At 34.2% G+C, this 21,622-nt stretch overlaps 2 protein-coding genes across 3 annotated transcripts; both read left to right on the top strand.

Moving 5' to 3' along the window:
- Nucleotides 1-605: 605 nt before the first annotated feature.
- LOC132562324 (complement C1q-like protein 4) lies at nt 606-4,049 on the top strand. The gene is made up of 3 exons (XM_060227063.1): nt 606-619; nt 3,074-3,420; nt 3,643-4,049. Exons 1-3 carry the CDS (start codon nt 606-608, stop codon nt 4,047-4,049), a joined length of 768 nt encoding a protein of 255 aa, XP_060083046.1.
- A 10,099-nt stretch (nt 4,050-14,148) lies between these two features.
- On the top strand, nt 14,149-19,640 carry LOC132562337 (uncharacterized). Of its 2 annotated transcripts, none has more exons than XM_060227075.1 (2): nt 14,149-14,224; nt 17,379-19,640. In XM_060227075.1, the coding sequence occupies exon 2, from the start codon at nt 17,457-17,459 to the stop codon at nt 18,942-18,944; it is 1,488 nt and encodes a 495-aa protein (XP_060083058.1). In that variant the 5' UTR covers nt 14,149-14,224; nt 17,379-17,456; the 3' UTR covers nt 18,945-19,640. The 2 variants fall into 2 exon arrangements, with proteins under 2 accessions (XP_060083058.1, XP_060083059.1); XM_060227076.1 differs by lacking the exon at nt 14,149-14,224 and adding an exon at nt 16,743-16,780.
- Nucleotides 19,641-21,622: the final 1,982 nt, after the last annotated feature.

Raw genomic sequence — 21,622 nt, 5'->3', positions numbered from 1 at the left:
CAGGATATTATCAATATACATATATATGACATTTATCAACTAAACAATTATCAAATGAAAAAAGGCATGAAATAATGTAGAGCTTCCTTTAATCTGTAGTAGTCACCAAACGGTCTTATTTGACATATAAACCGGTCAACGAGTAAGGTGTCCTGACAGCTAAAGTTTTTATATTACCCTGTACTAGCTGGGAAGACAGCTTAAAATTAAAAGGTTACTGAAACACAAAGCACAAATTAAGTTACCACTTAACTTTCTCGCCATCATTTCACATTTAACAGTGTCCATATACAAATATCAATATATACCTGTAATTATTGAAGAAATATTTGCATAAAAATATTGATTATAACAAAGCTTTGAAATAGGTCAAAAGTTTTGCCAGACATTACACAAGGACAAACACGCCCTTTCCGTTATAAATGATATATTTCCGGCCGACCATAGGACCAGCCCATATGATATAATATACACATTTTGTCGGCGATTTGGGACAGCGTAGCTTTAATGCATAATATGAAGAATTTAAAACTTAGATAATCTATGTCCCGAGCATGGTTTGGGTACCCTATAGTAAGCAGTGTAGGAGATGAAGTTCTTACAAGATGAAGGAGGCAAGGTCGGACGGACACGAAACTATTGTCACCCGATTCTCTATGGAGGACTTAAGATAACGACAATTTTGCAATTGTGAATAATCACTTTCAAAGTTTATTCATTTGTTGATGTTGTTCTGTTCCTGTCGTTGTGTGTATGTTTATGAAAGACAAATAAATGTTTAGCATTTTATGGCAAATTTATGATTAAAAGCAACATAGTAAAATGAATGACGAATAAGTGATGCTAAAAAAAATATTACTGAAGGCAACTGAGAACACGGATCCCACAGGGCCATTTATATAAAGATATTCCTTACTAAATTTTGTCAAAATATCTTCACCCTATTTTACACCTTTCCCCTTTCTCTTCTCCATTTTTCCTATTTGGCCTTCGATCAGTTGTGATCGAAATAAAAACGTATCATTGCCCTTACAACAAATGAAAGATGTTAAAGCTTTTTATAAATATTATTGACTAAATTCTCTCGTCCATACTTTGTAAAAAAATAAATTCCCATTCCAAACGTACTTCAGACCAAATACAGTCAAAATACCTTCTTACAAACAAATTATAAAACTATTACTGTTTCTCCATATTGGTTCTGACCCATTTGACCCCAGGGGATCCAGACATTCAGTTTTAACATAAGGATGCTTTACACGAAATTTGGGCAAAATTCTATCATTTCTTAAGAAGACGGATTTTAAAGAATCGGCTATACATTTTCTGACACACCTCTCAGGCCCTTTGGTGCCGAAGATCCTCCATTGATACAGAATTTTTTTTCTTTCCACGGGAATGCTTCTGACAAATATGGTGACAATAAGCTGAGTCATTCATAACTAGTATCGATTTGTAGGAAAGGTTAAAGGAAGAAGAAACCCCGTGATTTCCATATGTAAACCGGTCGTTCAGAAGAAATGAAGTTAAACTCAGGTTTGGTCGAAATGAATATTAAAGATAAAATTAACTCCAAAATACATTTCATAAATTTCAATATTGAATATATTTTTAAAAGAATGTCACGTACATGCTTATATTGTAAATCGTGTCTCTTTTCGACTAAAACGTGGCGTGCAGGTTACAGAAAAATCTCGAGAACTTTGACCTTCTGCATTGTCTAACGCCTGCAATCATAGCGAATGTTCAAAAGACTAGAGTAAGTACTTCCATTATAACTTTAGTATATTTATTATTCAAAAGACAAAAAGAAAAGAAAAATGCGGTCACAACTGTTTGTCAATAATATAATGGTAAAATTGCAAGCAATATCAAGGGCCTAGTTTTAAACCTAGAAGGCAAACTAAGGAAAACCAAATTTTGCCCAGAAATGTCACAACCAGATTGGGAGGCGAATTGTCCTAGAATACGACAAATCTTTTAAAACTTCAATATTAAGTGATTGCAATGATTCTAATTCTTATCAACGGTTAGCGATAACAACTCAGCTTCATTTTCAGGTTCCAAAATCTCCTGAAAATCAATAGAATATAAGGATTATTTGTTAGAATAATATACATAGATACATTAATTTACAAGTTTGTTAGTGCATAGATCGTGTATTGATTTCAACTTTTTTTCTATTAGTTTACATCAAAGACGTTGTATGTTGCATACATTATTTTCGGGAACAACCATTAAGGGCACCTGGAACAGGACTGAATATTCTTTTTTTTTTCGCAGTATACAAATTGACATAGTTGTTAAATTGTGAATATACATTGATAGAATTTTGGCATCGTTCGTATTGGATAACTTTCAATTGTGTCCCATGTCATTCTTATTCCACTGGGGGTTTTTGTGTCTGATAGTGCCGACCTCTCATTAGATTTTTCTCTTGAAGGCAAAACTTATCATGAATTATAACCGACCGTGACACAATGTATCTGGAACATAATAATGTTTTAAATAAAAAAAACATTAAACTGATACAGAAATATAATTTACTCTACCGCAACGATACAAGAGACTAAAATCTATTTAGAAAATATTTAAAGCAAAGATAAGAAAAGATAATAACCTTTGAATTCAAATTCAAGACCTTCCAAACTATGCGATAAGAAATCAGGTAAGTGAGTCAAACGTAGATATGACATGAAGTCTAGACATTCCTAAGGATCAAACATTCGATTGAGCACAGATTCAGTCCAGATAATATATATCACGAGAAATTGTCAGTCGTGTGTTTCTCTCGGTTAACAATAAATATGATAAACATCACTATAGTAACGCGAATGCTGTTCATTTATGCATTGCTAGATTTAGTTTCTAGTGAAACGGAACATATGGAAAATGATCCCACATTTTCAGAAGCAACGAGTGACGCTTTTACCAGTGACCAGACGATACCAACTACTGATCAATTATCGGCATTGACTAAAAGAATGGATAAACTGGAGCTTTTACGCTATAATGACGTCCATGTGCTAACCAAACGTATAGAGAAACTTTAAGGGCTGCGTAAAAATGATAGGCTCGAAATAATGAGGCTAAATAAAAAAGTACAAATTTTAGAACGCCTCCGTTGGAACGATTTACAAGTGACCTCAAAGCTATCTCAAGAAATTGAGGAATTACAACGTAATTGTGACGTGTTTCGACACAATGTACACGATTCTTCGAACAAAATACCAATCCTGTTTCATAAGGAAAGCCTGTACCATAACGCTAGTGAGGTAACATTGCCTCGGCAATCACCTGAAGCGAAAGAAGCGAAAACAAAGTACGAGGACCAGCCATCATATGCTAGAATACTAAGCACTAAAACCAGCCAGAGGTCGGGTGGGATCCTGTCCAAAAATAACAGAATTCCTCGTGTCAGTAAGTGTTTCCTGTTGTTAAGTGGATTATGGAGTTGTTTGAATTTTATGTAAATATTGATATCAGCTCACCATAACAGAAAATGGTCATATATTTATATCTTTGTTTCATATAGAAATAATACGCAATGTTTCAATCCTTTATTATATATAAACATGTATTTTAAACCTTTGATTTACTCCACAAAATGGCATTTGTAACAAATTGCACCTATATCGCCAGGTCCGGCTGAAGACATTGTGGCCTTCCATGCTGTCCTTACACAAAAAATAAACGATCCAACGTCAAATCATCCAGTAATCTACGACCATCTTATAACAAATACTGGAGGAGTCCACTATAGCACCAGCACCGGCGTTTTTACCTGTACACAGGCAGGAGTTCACGTTTTCTCTTGGTCTGTATTTGTAATGGGTCATCATTACATTTATACTACTCTAGTACGCAACAATGAAATCATTGGATCTGCTGAAACTGGCCAAGATACGAGCTACTCTATCGCAGGCTCTGCAACAGCTGCTACATATCTGGCGGTCGGAGATGAAGTGTGGGTACGTGTAGCTGGTCACGGGGTTGGATCTGATATACTAACAAACCTGTCAATGTTCACTGGGTTTCGCCTTCGATAATTGCAGCAATATCTCCATTTCTTTAATTTATTGTTAAGATTGCTTTTAACATAAAATAAATGAGAAAAAGGTTTTGAAAAGTATATTGCAATACCATATATATCCTATGTATACTTAATAAATGATAATGATAAAAAAAACCATAAAATACACGCATGTAAATAAAATTTGAATTCAATATCATGTTCTATTAAACAAGGGTAAAATATAAACAAAAGAAAAGATAACACAGGGATTCCCGATGAAGAGGATAAATAGACCAGGTGTTACAGAAGGTTAAGTCCTTTCTGGTTAATGAGCGGTGCAAATACCCGCCACTAGGGAAAAATTACCCTTTTGCAGACACAGGCCAATGAAAAGAGAGAACACGAATCATCTGAAAAATCATAAAGCCCAGTGTAACATGGTATTGTGAAGCATGGGGAAATGAACCGGGGTCATAATACCATAATGGTGAAATGAACCCTCCATGATAAAGTGAAGTCACAATATGTTTTGTTTTCAACTGATGTATATTCACTTGATAATTGATAACTTAGCAGGGCCGTGGTATAGTAAAGCATTTCACCTTTTTCTTACTGATTAACTTTTCCTCACCAATTTCTTCTCTAATTATCACTATTCTGGTGTGGGGAAATTTAGGATGAGCAAAACAAATTAGTAAGAAAATAGTGTATGTTAGGTTATAGGGGGTTATATCACCTAACTGGTGAAATGAAACGCGGTTCATTTTACATTGGGCTTCACTTTATCATACTGCACCTGTACAAAAACAAAAAAAAAACAGACATCTGAAGGGGTTATTGTTGCCGCCATACTTTCATCCGCATAGTAACTTGTCACAGATTAAACTATCTTTTTACAGCAAATTTTGTATCTTAGTAACATGAAAAAGCAGCATTTTCAAGAAAAAAATAAATTGAATTTATTTTTGTGTTTATATATTTTTAGCGATAAAAATGGCTGTAATTTTCGCGTTATAATGAATGAGTAGTGTCCATGAAAAGCCTAGTCAGCTCGTTCTATATTTGTTCTAAACATGCCAGTTATTTGTGTAAATGTAACAATGTAATAGTGTCTTCAGTCGTAACAAATATGTTTCACTCTAGTGTCTAATATATTTGTTTTTACTGAAGACACTATTAGATATAGTCTATCATATAGGATACGACCACCATGCTTATAATGAACACCAAATACATCCAACTCTACATCGCCGAAAGAAATCTAATAGTTCCAAGTGAGATCAGTAAAATTGAAATAACCGCGCTTAATGAACAGTTTGGGTGGGAAGATGTAAAAACAGGTCGAGGTTACCGACAGATGTAGAAGAATCTGTCGTGTCTTACATATCCGTTACTCTAGCAAATCCCTCCAGTATGAGTTTCTTTTTTTTCTCTCACAACGAAATTTTCCTTTGTGATAAGGTAAGCCTGATGACATTGTGGCATTCCATGCTATCCTTACACACACAACATATATACTCCGATAAGCATTTCAATGTTGCAGCCTTCCATGTATACAAATCTTTACAAAAAATGCATATACAGGGCGCGTTAATTGTGACTCGTTTGATTATTCCATCAAATCTTTATCAACACGTTTTACTTCCATTATCAATACTAACAAATTCAACAAGAAAAATGTGATCAAAATCAAATTTAATAAAACTAGGGCAAAGCATAAGAAAAAACATTAACAAGGACTCTCCTGCAAACGTCCCGGAAGAGTAATCGTCTTCTACTACATAGACAACACTTGTCATAAACATCGAGTAAGTAAGTAACGTCACGTTTCCAAGTAAGGAAAAGGTATACATTACAGAACAAACATGCAAACGCGTTCAGTTTAATAATACACACAGAACTTTCTAAATGAAATGACTAAGACGATTATACACCCTCTCCATAATTTTCTTTATTTGTCGAAACCTTGGGTTGTGAATTTGTCAGTTGTCGACATCTTCATGAAAATCATGATATTTGGAACTGGGTCCTGAATATTGAAGCAGCATGTAAACATTATATGTTGGGGATGCAGGGTCGTTGCTATCCAACACTGGAAAACAGTCAAAGTCAGTGGAAATTTTAGCAACAAGGTATTAAAAATATGCCCCTGGATAATATTCATCCTGGTCAAGTTATATTTGAATATACTGATTTGGAAAATGAAAAGGGGAAGTTATCTTCTTAAATCAGCAAATCAGCATGAAGTTTTTGATCAGGTTGGATGAACGTTGACTGATTAATGTATTGAGCGCTTTCATTTTTAACTTTTAATTTTCCCATTAATCCAAGAGCTTGGCTCTCAGATTGCTATCCCCTTTTTAACAATTTTGGACGATCGCGTAAAGCGTGCTCTATCTACAAAATTGATAATAAAAATGAAATGAAGCTGCAAAATCAAATTTAAGCAAAAATAAATATGTTTTCCGACAACTTTAAATTGTTCATTAAAGACATATTTTCGATTAAAGTTTTGATAAAATCCGAAATGGTTTATTCGATCAACAGCCAACCTACGTTAAAACCAACCAAGAAAAACAAAAGAAGAAAATTGGGGAAAATGTTCTTTTAACAAACATATATTGACAGGTCAAAAATAAAGGCATTTCAATTAAAGGTATACATTAGCTATTAAAACATTAGTTAATACATATAGAAATGAAAATAATAAAATTGGGAAACTCATACAGAAAGTGACATATATTCTTTTGGTGCTAATACACTAAAGTTCTTTTGAATAATGTTTATTGAAATAGTCTTGAAACTCAAACTTGTGATGTATGGTCAACCAAAATGATAGTTCAGCAACTGAAGTGATTAATGCTGAACTGACCGACACAAAAACTCTCGTGATGCTTTTATCATACCGGCGAAACTCAAAGGTTCTCTTACAACAATAGAAACGTTCAATCTGTCGTTTTATTTCACATACATGTACATGTATACTGAATGACTCAAAAGCCCACTCATTTCTATATTTGTTTTATTTTTATTTGTATTTTGATTAAAGTAATTTCGACAGCTGATCACACACCTCCTCCTCTCCTCCTCCTCCTCCTCTTTCACATAACAAGTGTGAGATAGGTTGATGTATCTTGTTAGAATTACTGAAAAGAAAGATAGAAAATAAAAAACGTATATAATGTATGTAATCTACTACAAACTGCGGTAATCCAAGGTGATGGATTAGCTGAAGTGGGACCAGGTTAGCGATTAGTAGAAAGAAAAAACACAAACCAAATGAAAGCGACTATAGGCCTTACTCTTGTTGGAAGTACTTTTGAAATATCACAACTTAATCCATATCAAATCATTTTAATTGTCCTTTTATTCACCATCTTAATCCTTTCCGAAGAGCACCTCTTTGTTTCCAACATATATCTTTTTACCTTTGATAGTATTACTATGACATGTGGTTTCGTAAAAGAATTCAGACTCCACAATGTCTCTTTTCGTTATTACTCTCTGTTTTCATAATTTCAATTCTGCTAACAATACATTCTGTACTTTGTAGCTGTTCTTTATTGGACGAATATCCTCTCCGTTTGTTGTCAACCTCTTTTTAATTTTGAATGTTTTATCGCAACAAGATAAGACTGTGTTTTGCAGTGGTATTTGGATAAGATAATTACATTTCCTAATTGGTATCCATTTTGATAGAATACTGTATTTCCCGTTCGTGTACTGCTCAACCTCGCGGTAACTTTATACGGCCTGCCAGTATGACTTATAATTTCGGTATTAATCGGTCGATTTAAACCTGGTTTGTTTGATTTTCGATTAGCAAATAGATATAATTCGCTGTCATATCGGGTTACTCTGTCAACAGTTTGTTTCTTTGTATCTTAACCTGTATAATAATGTTTTGAACATTCGTGAATATAATAAAGATAATAGGACGGGTCGCTTCCTTTGTTCAGTTCTCGGTAAGAATCCCACAAGAAGTTTTCACGGAATCGTTTAAAAGTATGTATATAAGACTTATGCTGCATGTTGTTAACATTCCATAGTTACCTGTGCTTGTCCGGGGTCTAGCCGGTTTGCTACAATACACCAGGAGTTACGAAACCAGGTAGGTGCATATTTAACGGAATTTGAATCAAATTCATTTGAAAACTTTCATTGGGTGTGAATGTTGAGTATCCAGAATATAGTTAATAATGCATATTTCAAAGCTTTTCTCCATGCATTTATCAAACGGTAGTATGTTTACTGTCTGTAATAGCAACAGTTAATAATCACTATAGATTAGTCATTTTTCAATGTTATGGTGACAGAAATGGTTGGTAAGCTTATTATTCGTCCAATGAAATATCGGTATTTATCAAAGTTATTTTTAATGCTGAAATAAGTTCATTTTGAAACCGATCATGATTTGTGATTAAATGACTTGATCATGCAAAAGCGAATTGATGAGAAATTGTGATATCCTTCTCTGCCGTGTTCAAAAGTGTGTCTAAATTTGTTATACTTAATGCTAGCAACTACCCATTCAAACGTTTTATTGACATTATAATGAGGTGATACTTCACAATTAATTCACACCCGTCTGGTACTATTGAATTGGATCATATCACGTGCACGTGATTAACTACGTTTCGCTAGTTTCGGCAATAGACTTGAACCCTAAGCTCATCCATTCAATACTGGAATAAAAGTGCTTGTTTTTTTGGTTTTTTTTAATCGTTTAATAACATTCATCAGCACCATTTTTAATCCTCGAAAAATTATGAACTGTGTGGTCGCCAAAGTGGTATCATTGAGAAATATTCTATTTCTTTGTATGGTATGAAGCTCGTTAGTTTGCCAGCTGGTTCTGTTGTTTTATAGTTTGTGCTCATTTGAGAACATGACATTACTTGCATTAATTGACCAAGATTTACATGGCGGGTGTCGTCGTTGATGCTGAAGATGCTTACTCTTCTGGAACAACTGATCTTATTCTTCTTGTACTTCTTTTGTTCATATTTTGTCATAGCTTTATGGAATTTGAACTTGAATTCTGGTTATGTTACCGTGTTGGTATTTTCGTTATTTTTCATCAAATTTTCTATGAAAAAAAGGAGAAAAATATAAAATGAATATTCATATTTCAAATGTGTTTTCATCTGATGAGTAATAAGGTATATAACATAGCCATTGGATTGTGCAATCATCAAAAAATATTTAATGGATTTAAAAGACAAATGACTGTGTCTGCTCGTTATTTCTGATATCGTAATTGATTTTTTTGTTGTGTAAAAAATAGACTTTTGAGAACTTGTTAAGAACGTAATGCAGATTTAAAATCGGTTTAACAGACAAAATTAGGATAGATTTACATAAAATCTCTCTCTCTCTCTCTCTCTCTATATATATATATATATATTTTTTTTTTCAGAAAAAGTGGTTCCACCGTTTTTCGGAGCAATCGCTATTGCATAAGGATAATGGATCCAAAAGTTATTATAATTAGTGTCATCTTGACCTTATTATTCATTTCATTGTTATTGGGACTTGGACTCGGTTTGGGGTTGCCTTCATCCGACATCGTGAATGAATATTCTGGTAACTTATTTAAATACTCATTCCGGGCTTACTTTAATATCAACACACTGTCCCAAAAAATTGAGCAAAATGAAAGAATCACAACCCAATTTCAGATCGAATGGAATTCTTTTTCTAACAAAATGAGGTTACGGCAAATAGAAAATTGGACTTCAGATTCAGCGGACAGAGGTTTAACCTATTTCACCACGGTGGACAACAAAGCAACGATAAGCTTTTCTCATGGAAATGATACGTTACTGTCATACTGTGTAAACGGCAACATTGACAATGAATGGACAATAATTTTCCACAATATCTTCGTCGAGAACAATACTATGTTTAGTGGAATGTCAAACCTTTGTTCCGGAAACGTCTGGAATATTAACCTTGGTGAGAAAACAATCGAGATCTGCATAATTAAAAAACAATTGAAGTACGTGATGTATAAAAATATTCGGGCGAAAGTGACATCGTGGACGGAAACTTCAACTTCGACCATTAGGACAGCAGCCGTTGTTGAGGATGGACCATGTGGTAAAGCGATTTTAGAAACAGAATGTAACAACTGCAGTATCAGTAACAATATAGAACCAACAAGGAAAGATCATCGTGTAGAATTAACTTGCTTATTTGTACATGGAGCAGGTGAGATACCAGTTGGAAATTCCACAGGTTTTATCAGTAAGACTTCCCTTCCTGAATATTGGGGGAATGTTAAGAAATATACACCAAACTGCAAATCTCACAGATTCATGCATTACGACAGCAAGAATAATGGTTGGGATAACACTCAACTGCATATTAATTTTTGTGACTTTGCTGCCACAAATGGAGTTATAATGAATAAGGTGATATTTTCACATTCGATGGGAAATTTGGTAATTGCAGCTGCGTTGCATAGAAATATCTGTAGCTTCGATCAAACTACAAGCCGCTGGTTCTCTCTTCAAGGACCTTGGCGTGGAACACGACTGGCTGATAAATTAGACTCAATATGTAGAGGTAAACAGAAAGTTTTTAAATCTATCTTAGAGATAAGTAAATTTTGTAAATCTTCTGACAATCGTGCGTATCCGGCATACATTTCGCTGAAAACAACGTATGCCTCACCATTGGGAATAAGTTATGATACCTTAATTATGACTGGAAGGCAGTATATATCGGGGGTCCTATGTGGTAGGAAATCAGTTCGCCTTCGATTGAAAGGTTTACTGGTTTCATTTGGCCTCATGCATATAGCAAGCTCTAGCGGTCTAGAAACACCCAACGATGGAATCGTGTCGTTGGCGAACTGTATGATAAAGGGTGAATTTCAAAGTAGTTATAAAGCTCAGTTTTATACTGGCAAATTTAATCATTTCGATGGAACTTGCCGGAACGGAGAACCACTAATTAAGAACGAAGCAAAAAATCCATGTAAGTGGTTCTATTACATGCACACTTTGCATTGAATTTAATGGACTTCATAGTATAATAATGGAGCTCTGTTGCACACAAACACAATCTTAACAGATGTTGTAGAAAATATTCCCTTGTGCATTTCGTATTAAGTTATCACTTCACACACAAACACAAGCAGGTTTACTAACAATTGAGTAAACGCACTATCCGTATAAAATAAGGCCGTAGTATTACCCATATGCTGAGAGGTTTAAACGAGCCGGAAGCTTATTAGCCGATATAAACTTATGTTTAGTGTTAAGTCACATATATTGGATTAACTGATAATGATACTCACGCTGAAAGCTATTGCAATTCATCGTGATATTTCCGTTCATACTCTTTCCTTACCCATTTGACATCCTTGTGAATTTTGTTAATGAATATGAGTGAATATTTTGTAGAGTTGACTTTGCTGTAATACAATGAAGATGTACATACTATTTATTTTGAATTGTTTCCTGAAAACTCTGACATATAGTTCATGTATATACAGTTAACTACCGATAGCTGTGTCGGTACATGTAACAGAAAAAAAACCGTTATTCTCACATACTTATATTTTGTATCATTGATGACGTCAGGTTGACAATATTGACGTTTTGTTTTGTTTTGTTTTTGTTTTTGTTTTTTTTTTTTTTTTTTTTTTTTTTTGCGGGGAGATGGGGGAGGGGGGGTTGTTTGTTTTTGTTTTTTATTTTTGGGGTTTTTTTTGTTTGGTGTGTGTGTTTTTTCTTTTTTTCTTCAACTTATTCGTAAATAACAAATTATATTATGCAGCCATATTGGACTACTATTTTATTTTTCGAAAAGCATAAAAATAGCAATATTTCAGAAATATATGTTTACTATTATCAATGCCATTGGAATTTAGTTACTATGTGATCATTCCTGCATATATCTATTGTGTGTAATAAAAGAAGTATATAGTATGTTGTGTATTTGTGTCTTTATAAAGCAGAATAAATCGAAGACGTTGGATGCAGACCATTAGGAAACCAGTGGATATCGATCAAAACCCAAGTTAGAATATAAGTTGTGAAGCTGAACAGGTCTACAGCTACCCTTATTATAATAAAGCGACAGGAATTAATGTTTAAGTGCCTATAAAGCGATTGTACAGTTACAGCAGAAGAAGTGGCGAAGTAGGTCTGTCTACCGGATATCTGAATGTTTAGTAATTTTGAGCTATTTGTGGATAACAACCTACATATCTCAAAACCTTAGCAGATCAAATATTCGACACACTTTAACCAATCAGAGGCTGCGGTATCCAAAAATAGTAAAATTAACCTAATAACAAAAATAGTATCAAGGGTATCGATAAAAAAAACCGATGTTGGAACGTGGGATAACATCAGTCTATTGTATTCATCTAACTGTATTCCTATAAAACAGGTAATAAGATAGTTATATTGGTAATACCGGTAACTAAATTGTATCATTCACACCAACTGCTGTTGAAATTATGGAGAAATGTTGAATAGTAACTGAATAAAAGACCCATATTAGAAAAGATATCGATGGAGTTTTAGTTATAGATAAAGTGTAATATTCAAATTAACTGTGTTCTATTTTAAAAACCGCCCTTCTACTATATATAATACCTACTGCTAATGACCTAAACCTAGGAAATCTGGTTGGTGAGGTACGAAACAAGACGAAATGAATGATCATTTGCCTACTTCTATCTTTTAATGACCAACTTCAACAGGTGGAACACTGTCTTTTGGAAGAGTTCAAGAAGTTATAGGATGACATGTGTACTGATTCTATCGATAAATATATTTTGAAAAAAATTAATATTGATTCTTTCTAAAGTATAAACTCTGAACTATGATTGTGTCATTTTTTACTATCCACTGTCAAGCTAATATGAGTCTTCTATCTAATACAAGTACGTATTTATACATGTAAATAAAGAGTGTATATTAAAAATAGATTAAAATTTTTTATAATGTAATGAACAAAAAGTTTGGCATTTGCTTTCACTGGTGTGGCATATTTGAATTAAAATATGAAATAAGTTATCAGTAAAGAAGCGTATTATTCCTTTGCTTTTTAAAAATTCTAACCAGTTGATTGTAATGATGGGGAACTTTAATATTACTTGATTAAGCAATTCTGTTAATCCATCAAATCAAACTAATTATAGAAGTTATCTTCCAGTCGACGTGCTTTCTAGATGAAAATATCCATATATTCGAAGGCATGTGAAGCTCTTTGTGAAAACTGGTTGCCCTGAAAAGGGTCATTTGTGGAATCAGTGAACAAAGTTGACTTTCGAGTACAATCTCCTCTGAAACGGCAAACAAGTTGTTTATCCTTTGGCGTCCTGGTTACATGCTTGGCGTGGTTGGCGCATAGGTTAGTATTCTTGGAAAGTGCTTCCTGCAGCGCCAAGATAGCAGAACTCTAAAATCTCATATCCGTTTTGAAATTGTAATCAACTTCACGGACGTGCCGATGGAATCGCAGTTTTCTAATAAGCAGCGGGGTGCCCTTCTGGTATCGACGGATTTCACGGAGTGAGACAGTTCCAGGCCTGTAACGGACGGGTTTCCTCACACCCCTACCGACTACGAATTAACGAACTTTGTAGACAAACGTTTAAATGCAGCTTTGCCTCCCTTACGTTTACCTGGGAACTGTTTAAACGAGCCATTTCTTTTGCGTGGTAACCGTTTCTTTTGGTGTTTGGTAGCATACAACCCTATGATGATAAGATCTATTTTCGTGGTCACCGATTTGTTAAATAAAGATCATGGCCGTCGGAACACCGTTAAGGAAATACCATCGCATTTTCTCGGACGAATCACTTGACTCGTTTTCATATCATACATCACAGGATTCCGGTCCAGCACGCATTGGCATGTATCACTTAAATGGGAATATTCACAATTCAAATACTGCATCAGTGATAGGCTCTTCCTTATCTATGATGCACAACGTCCGGTGAAAGGAAGCGTTCGCTTTACCATAAACACTTTCAAAAGAAGACTGAATCTGATAACAATTTTCTGCGTAATAACCTCTTACCTTCTTCCGAAAATAATTTACATACGCCTTTTAGGTCACCGACTGGTTACTGCAAACGAGTCAGATAGTATCACGGGATACTTAGAAATATCTCTATACTATGTTAAAGCTATCACTGACATGAGAGGCTGGTATGTTTCCGCGGGACTACGTACCATCTCGGTAAGATACTTTATTTTCTTTTAGTTTGAATAAGTTTTTGAAAATGATGTCATATCTGTATCAAATACATTAAGCAATATGAACAGATTGAAATTATATTAGCTGTTTCAAATATAATCAGCATTTCTTATATTTTGTTTATAACGGTGAAGATTGATATGGTATGTTGTATTGTTATGCAGTTTGTTGATAACTTTTAGAAATTTTTATCAAATATGAAGACCGTGTACAACAGTGTACGATTCAATTCCGTATTTTATTACTATTATTTTTTACTTTTCAATATGTAAGTATCTTTGATTTAGTAGATTCAGTAGCACCTGTCCCTTTCATTGGACGGTATTTGAAAATTTTGAGAAATTTGTTTTTGATAATCAAATTTTTGCATATCCCCATGGTTTACATATGTTAAATTGTGGATATTTTTGTGCCTTGCTGCCCTGTTTAACAGATTATTAACACTTTGTTTAAACAGAACAAATAGATTATAATTTAATCTTTTCATTTTTATAATTTCCTCCGATAGTTCGAATTTTCTTATAGTAAAATAGAGTTATCCTCATACATGTTCGAGCTAATCTTACGGAACACCTGTATATTATGGAACAGCTATCTTACTCCTCACCTCACTAAAAACAAATACGGGTGTTCCAACTGAACACCTGTACATTACGGAATAGCTATATTACCCCCACCCCCTCTTTTTTTTTCTCGTACATTATTTTCCATTGCACGCTAAATGGTAAGAAGAACAAGAACTTCTATTAAACAGGACAGGATAAAAATCACACACAAATTTAACGCATTGAAATTCCAGTTTTACTCCTTAAATTTCCAAATAAGTACCATGTTTAAGTTCAGAAATCAAATTCATCACTTTAGTAATCACGAATTTAAAAAATGAATTGACCTATCAAACAAGGAACAGGTTCCATCACTATTGTAAAACATCATCAATGAGCGGTGTTCTTATTTGATCTTGTTTGTTTATGAATAGATAGTTACGAATGAGTGATAGGTACTAAAATTAAACAACGTAAATATATGTTATTAAAGGATTTCTAAATGAAGTTCAAACGTTATTAGGATTAAGGAAAGTAGAGTATGCATTCATAAACTTATCACAATAAAGTTTATCTGGCATTAAGAAAAAAAGACATTTGATAGTCTAGACGGAGTACTTATGATATTTTGTAGTCTAAATGAAGTACTCATGACATTTTGGTAGTGTAAATGGAGTACTCATAACACTTTGTAGTCTAAACGGAGTACTCAAGATATTTGGTATCCATATCGGAGTACTCATGACATTTAATGTCTTAACGGAGTACTCAAGGCATTTAGTGTCTAAAGGGAGTACTCGTGGCATTTTGTGTCTAAAGGGAGTACTCGTGGCATTTTGTGTCTAAACGGAGTACTAATGTCATTTGGTAGCTTAATTGGAGTACTCATGCCATTTGGTAGTCTAAACAGAATACTTGTGACATTTTATAGCCTAAATTCGTGAAATTTGGCACTCATAAAGTTGTATTCGTGAAATTTGGTATTCTTGAAGAAACATTAGTAAAATTTGAAGTGTGACATTCAATGAAATTCAAATGTCTCGTATCTGCACTTCTATGATAAGTACATGTGTGTTTGTATGTACTCCTAAAGATGTAAATAAATTAGAAGTTATTTATTTTCATTTTTATTATTCTATCCACTCTTCGTAAAGGAATCAATGAGATTATTTACTCATTTAACTTTATTTAAGTCTGTAGCTCGTTTCATGATTTCCGTGTAATAATCATCTTTGTTAAATACATTATCGGCAAAACTTTGAAAATTTGAGTCGCCGATTTGTTTGTTTGGGATTTTTTTCGGAATTCAGCATAAAACAACAAAGAAAAACATCTTATGGCACATCCGATAATCTGTCCTCCAGTAGCCGATAATACTTGGATACCTTGGTGTAGAACAGTATATAAATAGCCAGTTATTATTACTGTACTGAATGACCTACGAAGTTCACCAATAGATTACTCAGAACTATGTACTTCCCTCTATGTAGTGCGAAAAAGGACATTTAAAGACCGGAATACCACTCGTGTTGTCTAACTGCTTTACGTATATAACACTCGAAAGTTTATGACCTCAGTATGAACGTGCGAAACACACTTAAGGGGTTGATCAATTACATCGTATATGTACAACATATATGTTAGGAAAACCTAATGGAACATTTGTTATAAAGTATGTGCACAATTGAAAGAATACATAGATATCGGCATATGGTCGTCAATAATCTCAACGACAAAACATACAAAAAATAAAAAATCAAGTTAAAAAACAAGAACAAAAAAATAAAAAGAAAAAAAACAAAAAAATAAGAAAACACAAAAAAACACCCACAAACATAAAAACCAAGAAAACATACATACAAAACAAAAATAAATACATCCTTTATTTTAACAAAATTTCTATTCAAACAATTGATAGACCGAAATATTAGTAAAGAGTTACACGACGATCCCTTTACAGTACAAGGACGAGAAGGTCGGGTGTTTCGGAACAGTAAGCGTTTTTCTTTCGTCAGCGAACCATGCATGTCGATTTTAGTAAACATAAGTAAGTTTCGTGGAGAGGAAAAAGATTAGCATCAACATATAAATTACCCATCATACTGATGAACGTCTTACGTCATATCGCATAAGGAAATCAATATAAACACGCTTTATTACAGTCAGCTTCAGAGAGAAAACCTCTGACAGTGAATACTTATTGGAAATTAATCTTTTCATATATCAGTTAATGGTGTAATAATGCGATCGGTTACAATTTTGATTACACAATTCAGTGAGGAATATATAGATTATCATCAACAGTCAGGGTAACGTCTTACAAAAGTTAGCCTTCGGTACTCTTGAGTAAAGGTATATCCGTCTTCATCAGATGACGGTAAACGTTTCCATTAGATTACAAATATGGGAGCTTGTTCTCATAAAGATTTTTAGATCAACAAATTATAATTTGAAGGATACATTCATGTATTGGACGTGTCCTAAGATTTCCTATGTAAACCATATACAGCGTTGAGAAAGAGACGAATGACTTATTACAAGTAATAATGTCATGCGAATAAGCATTGATAAATGAAATTTTCTCTTTTCAGGAAGACGATCTCACAAATATTGACAAAACTCTACATTAAAGGTTCTAATTCAAGTGTTCTTCTGTAAAGAAGGTAAAAATGAATCGTTGGGCTGTTTTCACATGTGCCGCCATACTTTCTGTATGTTTACTTGGAGCGGTCGTCGGGATTCTGTATGGTCTGAAACCATTTTTAGAAAGCAAACCAAGCCACAACATATTCAATGATCCATTCACTGCATCTTTTGACGTTGATACAATTGAACGGGAAGAGCTAGGTACTGAAAAGACTTACCTGAAAGTAGAGTGGCATCCGGCATCCAGAAAAATGAATTTTCAACACACTGAAGTGTTCTCGTCGAACTATGATTTTGATTATGACCTTTCTCTTATTATGGCTGATAGTAAAGCAACTGTAGGTATTTCTCACAAGAATATGTCACTAGGGTTTTGTATAGATGACATGTCCCTATCGCGTTGGTACGTCGTTTTCCAACAAATGGTATCAGAAGACAAATGGTTCAGAGGCGATCTGTCGACAGATTGTCATGGAGATATTTGGTCTACGAAACACAAGAATGACGTCATTGAAATCTGCGTGAAAGACAATCAGTTAAAGTATATTAAGTATCAAGAGCGGCGCGCAACGATTAACAGTTGGACAAAAGCCAATAAGCAGATCATTCGTATCAAAGCTGATGTATTAAATGGTCCTTGCCGTAATGTCACACCAATAACCTGTAATGTGGAGAACCATCCGAAAGTCAAAAGAGATTCAAAGACATCACCAACCAAGTGTTTGTTTGTGCATGGAGCTGGTAATTTTGTTGATAGGAACGATGTTAAATCATATATGGAAGACTATTGGGGTGACATAAAAAAACACACATTAGATTGTGCCTCACATCAGTTTTTGGTTTATAACAGCAGGGATAATGGATGGGATGAAGACCAAATACACCAGCACTTTTGTAATGTTGCTGCCACGAATGGAATTATTAGTAACACGGTGTTATTTTCACATTCAATGGGCAACATGGTAATTGCAGCTGCACTGCACCGTAAAAAGTGTGCCTTTAATCAGTCCACGAGTCGATGGTTCTCTGTTCAAGGTCCATGGAAAGGAAGTGCTGCAGCCAATACACTGGTAGATATTTGTAGAAATCCAACAAGTTCACAGAAGTTGATTCGCCGCTTATTGCGGAATCAAGGGTACTGTAAACCTACTGAAGACATTGAATACAATGTTTATACGACACTAAAAACCAATTATGTATCTGATACCGGGATACGACATGATGATCTGATAAACATCGGCAGGAGATACGTATCAGGTGTAATGTGTGGCACTAGCAGTTGGGGACTAGGACAGGATAAACAGGAGAGCACTGCCCTTAAGATGATGCAGTATTACAGCGAACTGGGGAAACCTAATGATGGAATGGTGGCATTTGATAGCTGCAAATTAAAGGATGAAGTGTTCGAAGCAAGAAGCTCTAATCCATATTACAAAGACAAAGTCAACCATGCAGATGGCACTTGTAGACATGGCGGGTGTCCCTGTCGGTGGTATCATAATATGCATTGAATTTGTGAACTTGTATCCTTGTGCAGTATACCAAGACTTACATAGTGAGTGTGTTCGAAGACATGAAGACGCTTACGTTCCTTTTGGAATACCCGATCATATTCCTCTTGTACATTTCCAATGGTCTTCGTATCAACAGTTGTCTTGTTCAGGTTTTGCATTCGTGATTTGATTACGGTTTGGTTAACTTGGCGTTATTTGCTGTTTGTTATTACGATACCAAAGTTTTAATGTAGATAACAGGATTGATCTCTTAGATACGAAACGAAATGTTTGATTTGATAACACGTTGTATGAAATTTTGGTAAATAATGAAAAGAAATTGAGAACTTATACAAATACCATGAAGCAATGCGAAAGTGAGATATTTATGAAAATTCCGCACTTCTATGCAAAATGTGCATCCTTGTGTCTGCTGCCTTAACAAAGTCGCCATGAATCTGCTAATATATTAATCTAACAGTGATAATAACAGCTATAGGAAAATGCGCAAAAGTTGATAAGACGAATATTAGATAACTCTTTACGATACTTTTGAATAACGTGTTGTTTATGCTATACCATAAATTAGCGCTATGAGTTAAATGGGTATACAGCTAATTAATAATGCCATGTAAGAATGGTAAACGCCTTACTTTTTCAAAGTGTACAAACAAATTTGTGATTTTTGGTGATAAATAAATTTTGTTGAATATATATATTATTTTCAAAGTCCGGGAGTTAAGTTTAATTAAGAGAGAAGTACTTTAGCGACGGAAAATGTTTTTATTGTTAACACTATCACCTGAATAACGACATCAAAGACGCCTTCACAAGAAGTCCGCAAGAAAATGGTCTACACAAAATTATATAAAGCGATAAAGTTACAGCTATAAGTATAACAACTGATAACAAAGTATGCCCAAAGCTCAAAAGTCTCAGATATTACTTTCACCATTATTCTTTCTGATTTCAAATCAAAATAATATCAATTAAGTTTCAGAGATTTGTTTTATTTTTCTACCATATCATACTATATCAACAAAACATGCTACCAAAATATAAGATAATCAGAATTTACATTAAAAACTTAATCTTACTCTATCAATTACCAATTTGTACAATGAATAATTCTAATTCAAAGAGACTTCATTGTTTTTATTAGTAACAACAAATACAGTGTTTTAAAAACGATCCCTCACCTAAGTATTCCAGCTTCCTCGTCAAAACGTTCCTGTTCACCTATTCATCGAAATACATAAGAAAAAAAACGAAAACGAACCCTCATAACTCTATTTCTCATACTGGGCTTACTATCATCTGCGCTAAGAGAACATGGGTTCACATTTACGTAAAGAACCCGTTTACCCAAGGATATTCGAAATGACCACACACACATGTAGGGTCTGTAGGGCGGTCAGATTTACTGTTTTCGAGAAACATAGTCTCCTTCATCAAAGGAAGTTTCTGACCAACATACTTTTATTTCTGTATATTAAAAATAAGTTTTTTAAGAAATGACTAAGTTCGAATATTTGTTTCTCGCCCCTTTAGCCACAAGAGGCAATCAACTAATCTTAGCGTCCTCTACCCCAATGATAGTATGATATAGTTTAGTCCAATGTCCATCCCAATATAATATGGGATTCTTTTCTTTGCGATATGCGGCTCCGCCCTCTTTCCCGGGGAATGAGTGTCAGACGCAACGTTCATACAAATTAAGCCTGAGCCTGTTTCAGCCAAGGATACTTCAGAAAAAAATTAGACAAAATCCAAGGGGAAAAAGGATTTCTTAACATATTTCGCCCCGGATAGGGAATGCTGTTGGGGTGGGGTTGGAGTTGGGATCAGATCTACCGTACCGTTTATCTAAACCAACGGACTTTTCAGGCCGAATTTATATATTAGTTTCTTACTCTCAGAATGATCTGGCCAAATTAAGTTGAAATTGCCTTCGTCGTTGATGACAAATAGCATTTTTTCTGCAAATATTTGACAGACGACTAACGACGGGACACCAAGGTATGGCAAAGGCTCATCGGTCGTTGGGATCTGGTTAGTTAATGACATTGTAGTAAGAAAACATATATATAATATTTTGCATACAAACAATTTATTCAGTATATATGTTTCTTGTTTCTAGCACCATTTCTGCATTACGACATTTTGTGTTTATGAGTGTTTGTTCCTTTGCTTTATGTCCACTTATGCAAAACTGAACAATGTGTTAATAAATGTACAGGATGATTTATGCTACAGATTGGTACATTTGATTAAACCACAAAAAGGAATACGTTATTCAAACCTTTACGAAGAAGTGATGTCGATATAAGTTGACAATAATTCCATTTAAACCTTGAAAAGAAGATGTAAAATTTCATTTCGCAAACCAATGTAGATCTTTGGTTAATCTTAACATGATTTTTGTTTTTCAAAATTTATTGATATCAAAAGAAACTGTTTTTCCTTCTATGTATTTTGACATTTTTCGAATCAATTTTTTAGTTTCCACATTTTCCTCTCAAGTTTAATAACTGTAGGCCGTCAGTATAACTGACGAATCCTAGAAAGACACTAATTAGTAGTATTATTATTTGGCTTAACTACATCTAATTCTAATTTGTATTGAATGGTGCCATTCTTTCTATGTATCCTTAACATAACCATTTTGACCGACATTATATAACTCAGTTATTTCA

Source organism: Ylistrum balloti, unplaced genomic scaffold, assembly GCF_031769215.1.
Source record: "Ylistrum balloti isolate Yb309-2 unplaced genomic scaffold, AGI_CSIRO_Ybal_v1 Utg371394, whole genome shotgun sequence".
In the NCBI taxonomy this organism is placed as follows: domain Eukaryota; kingdom Metazoa; phylum Mollusca; class Bivalvia; order Pectinida; family Pectinidae; genus Ylistrum; species Ylistrum balloti.
The sequence above is the reverse complement of the archived record's forward strand: the minus strand, read 5'-3'. Positions and strand labels throughout refer to the sequence as shown.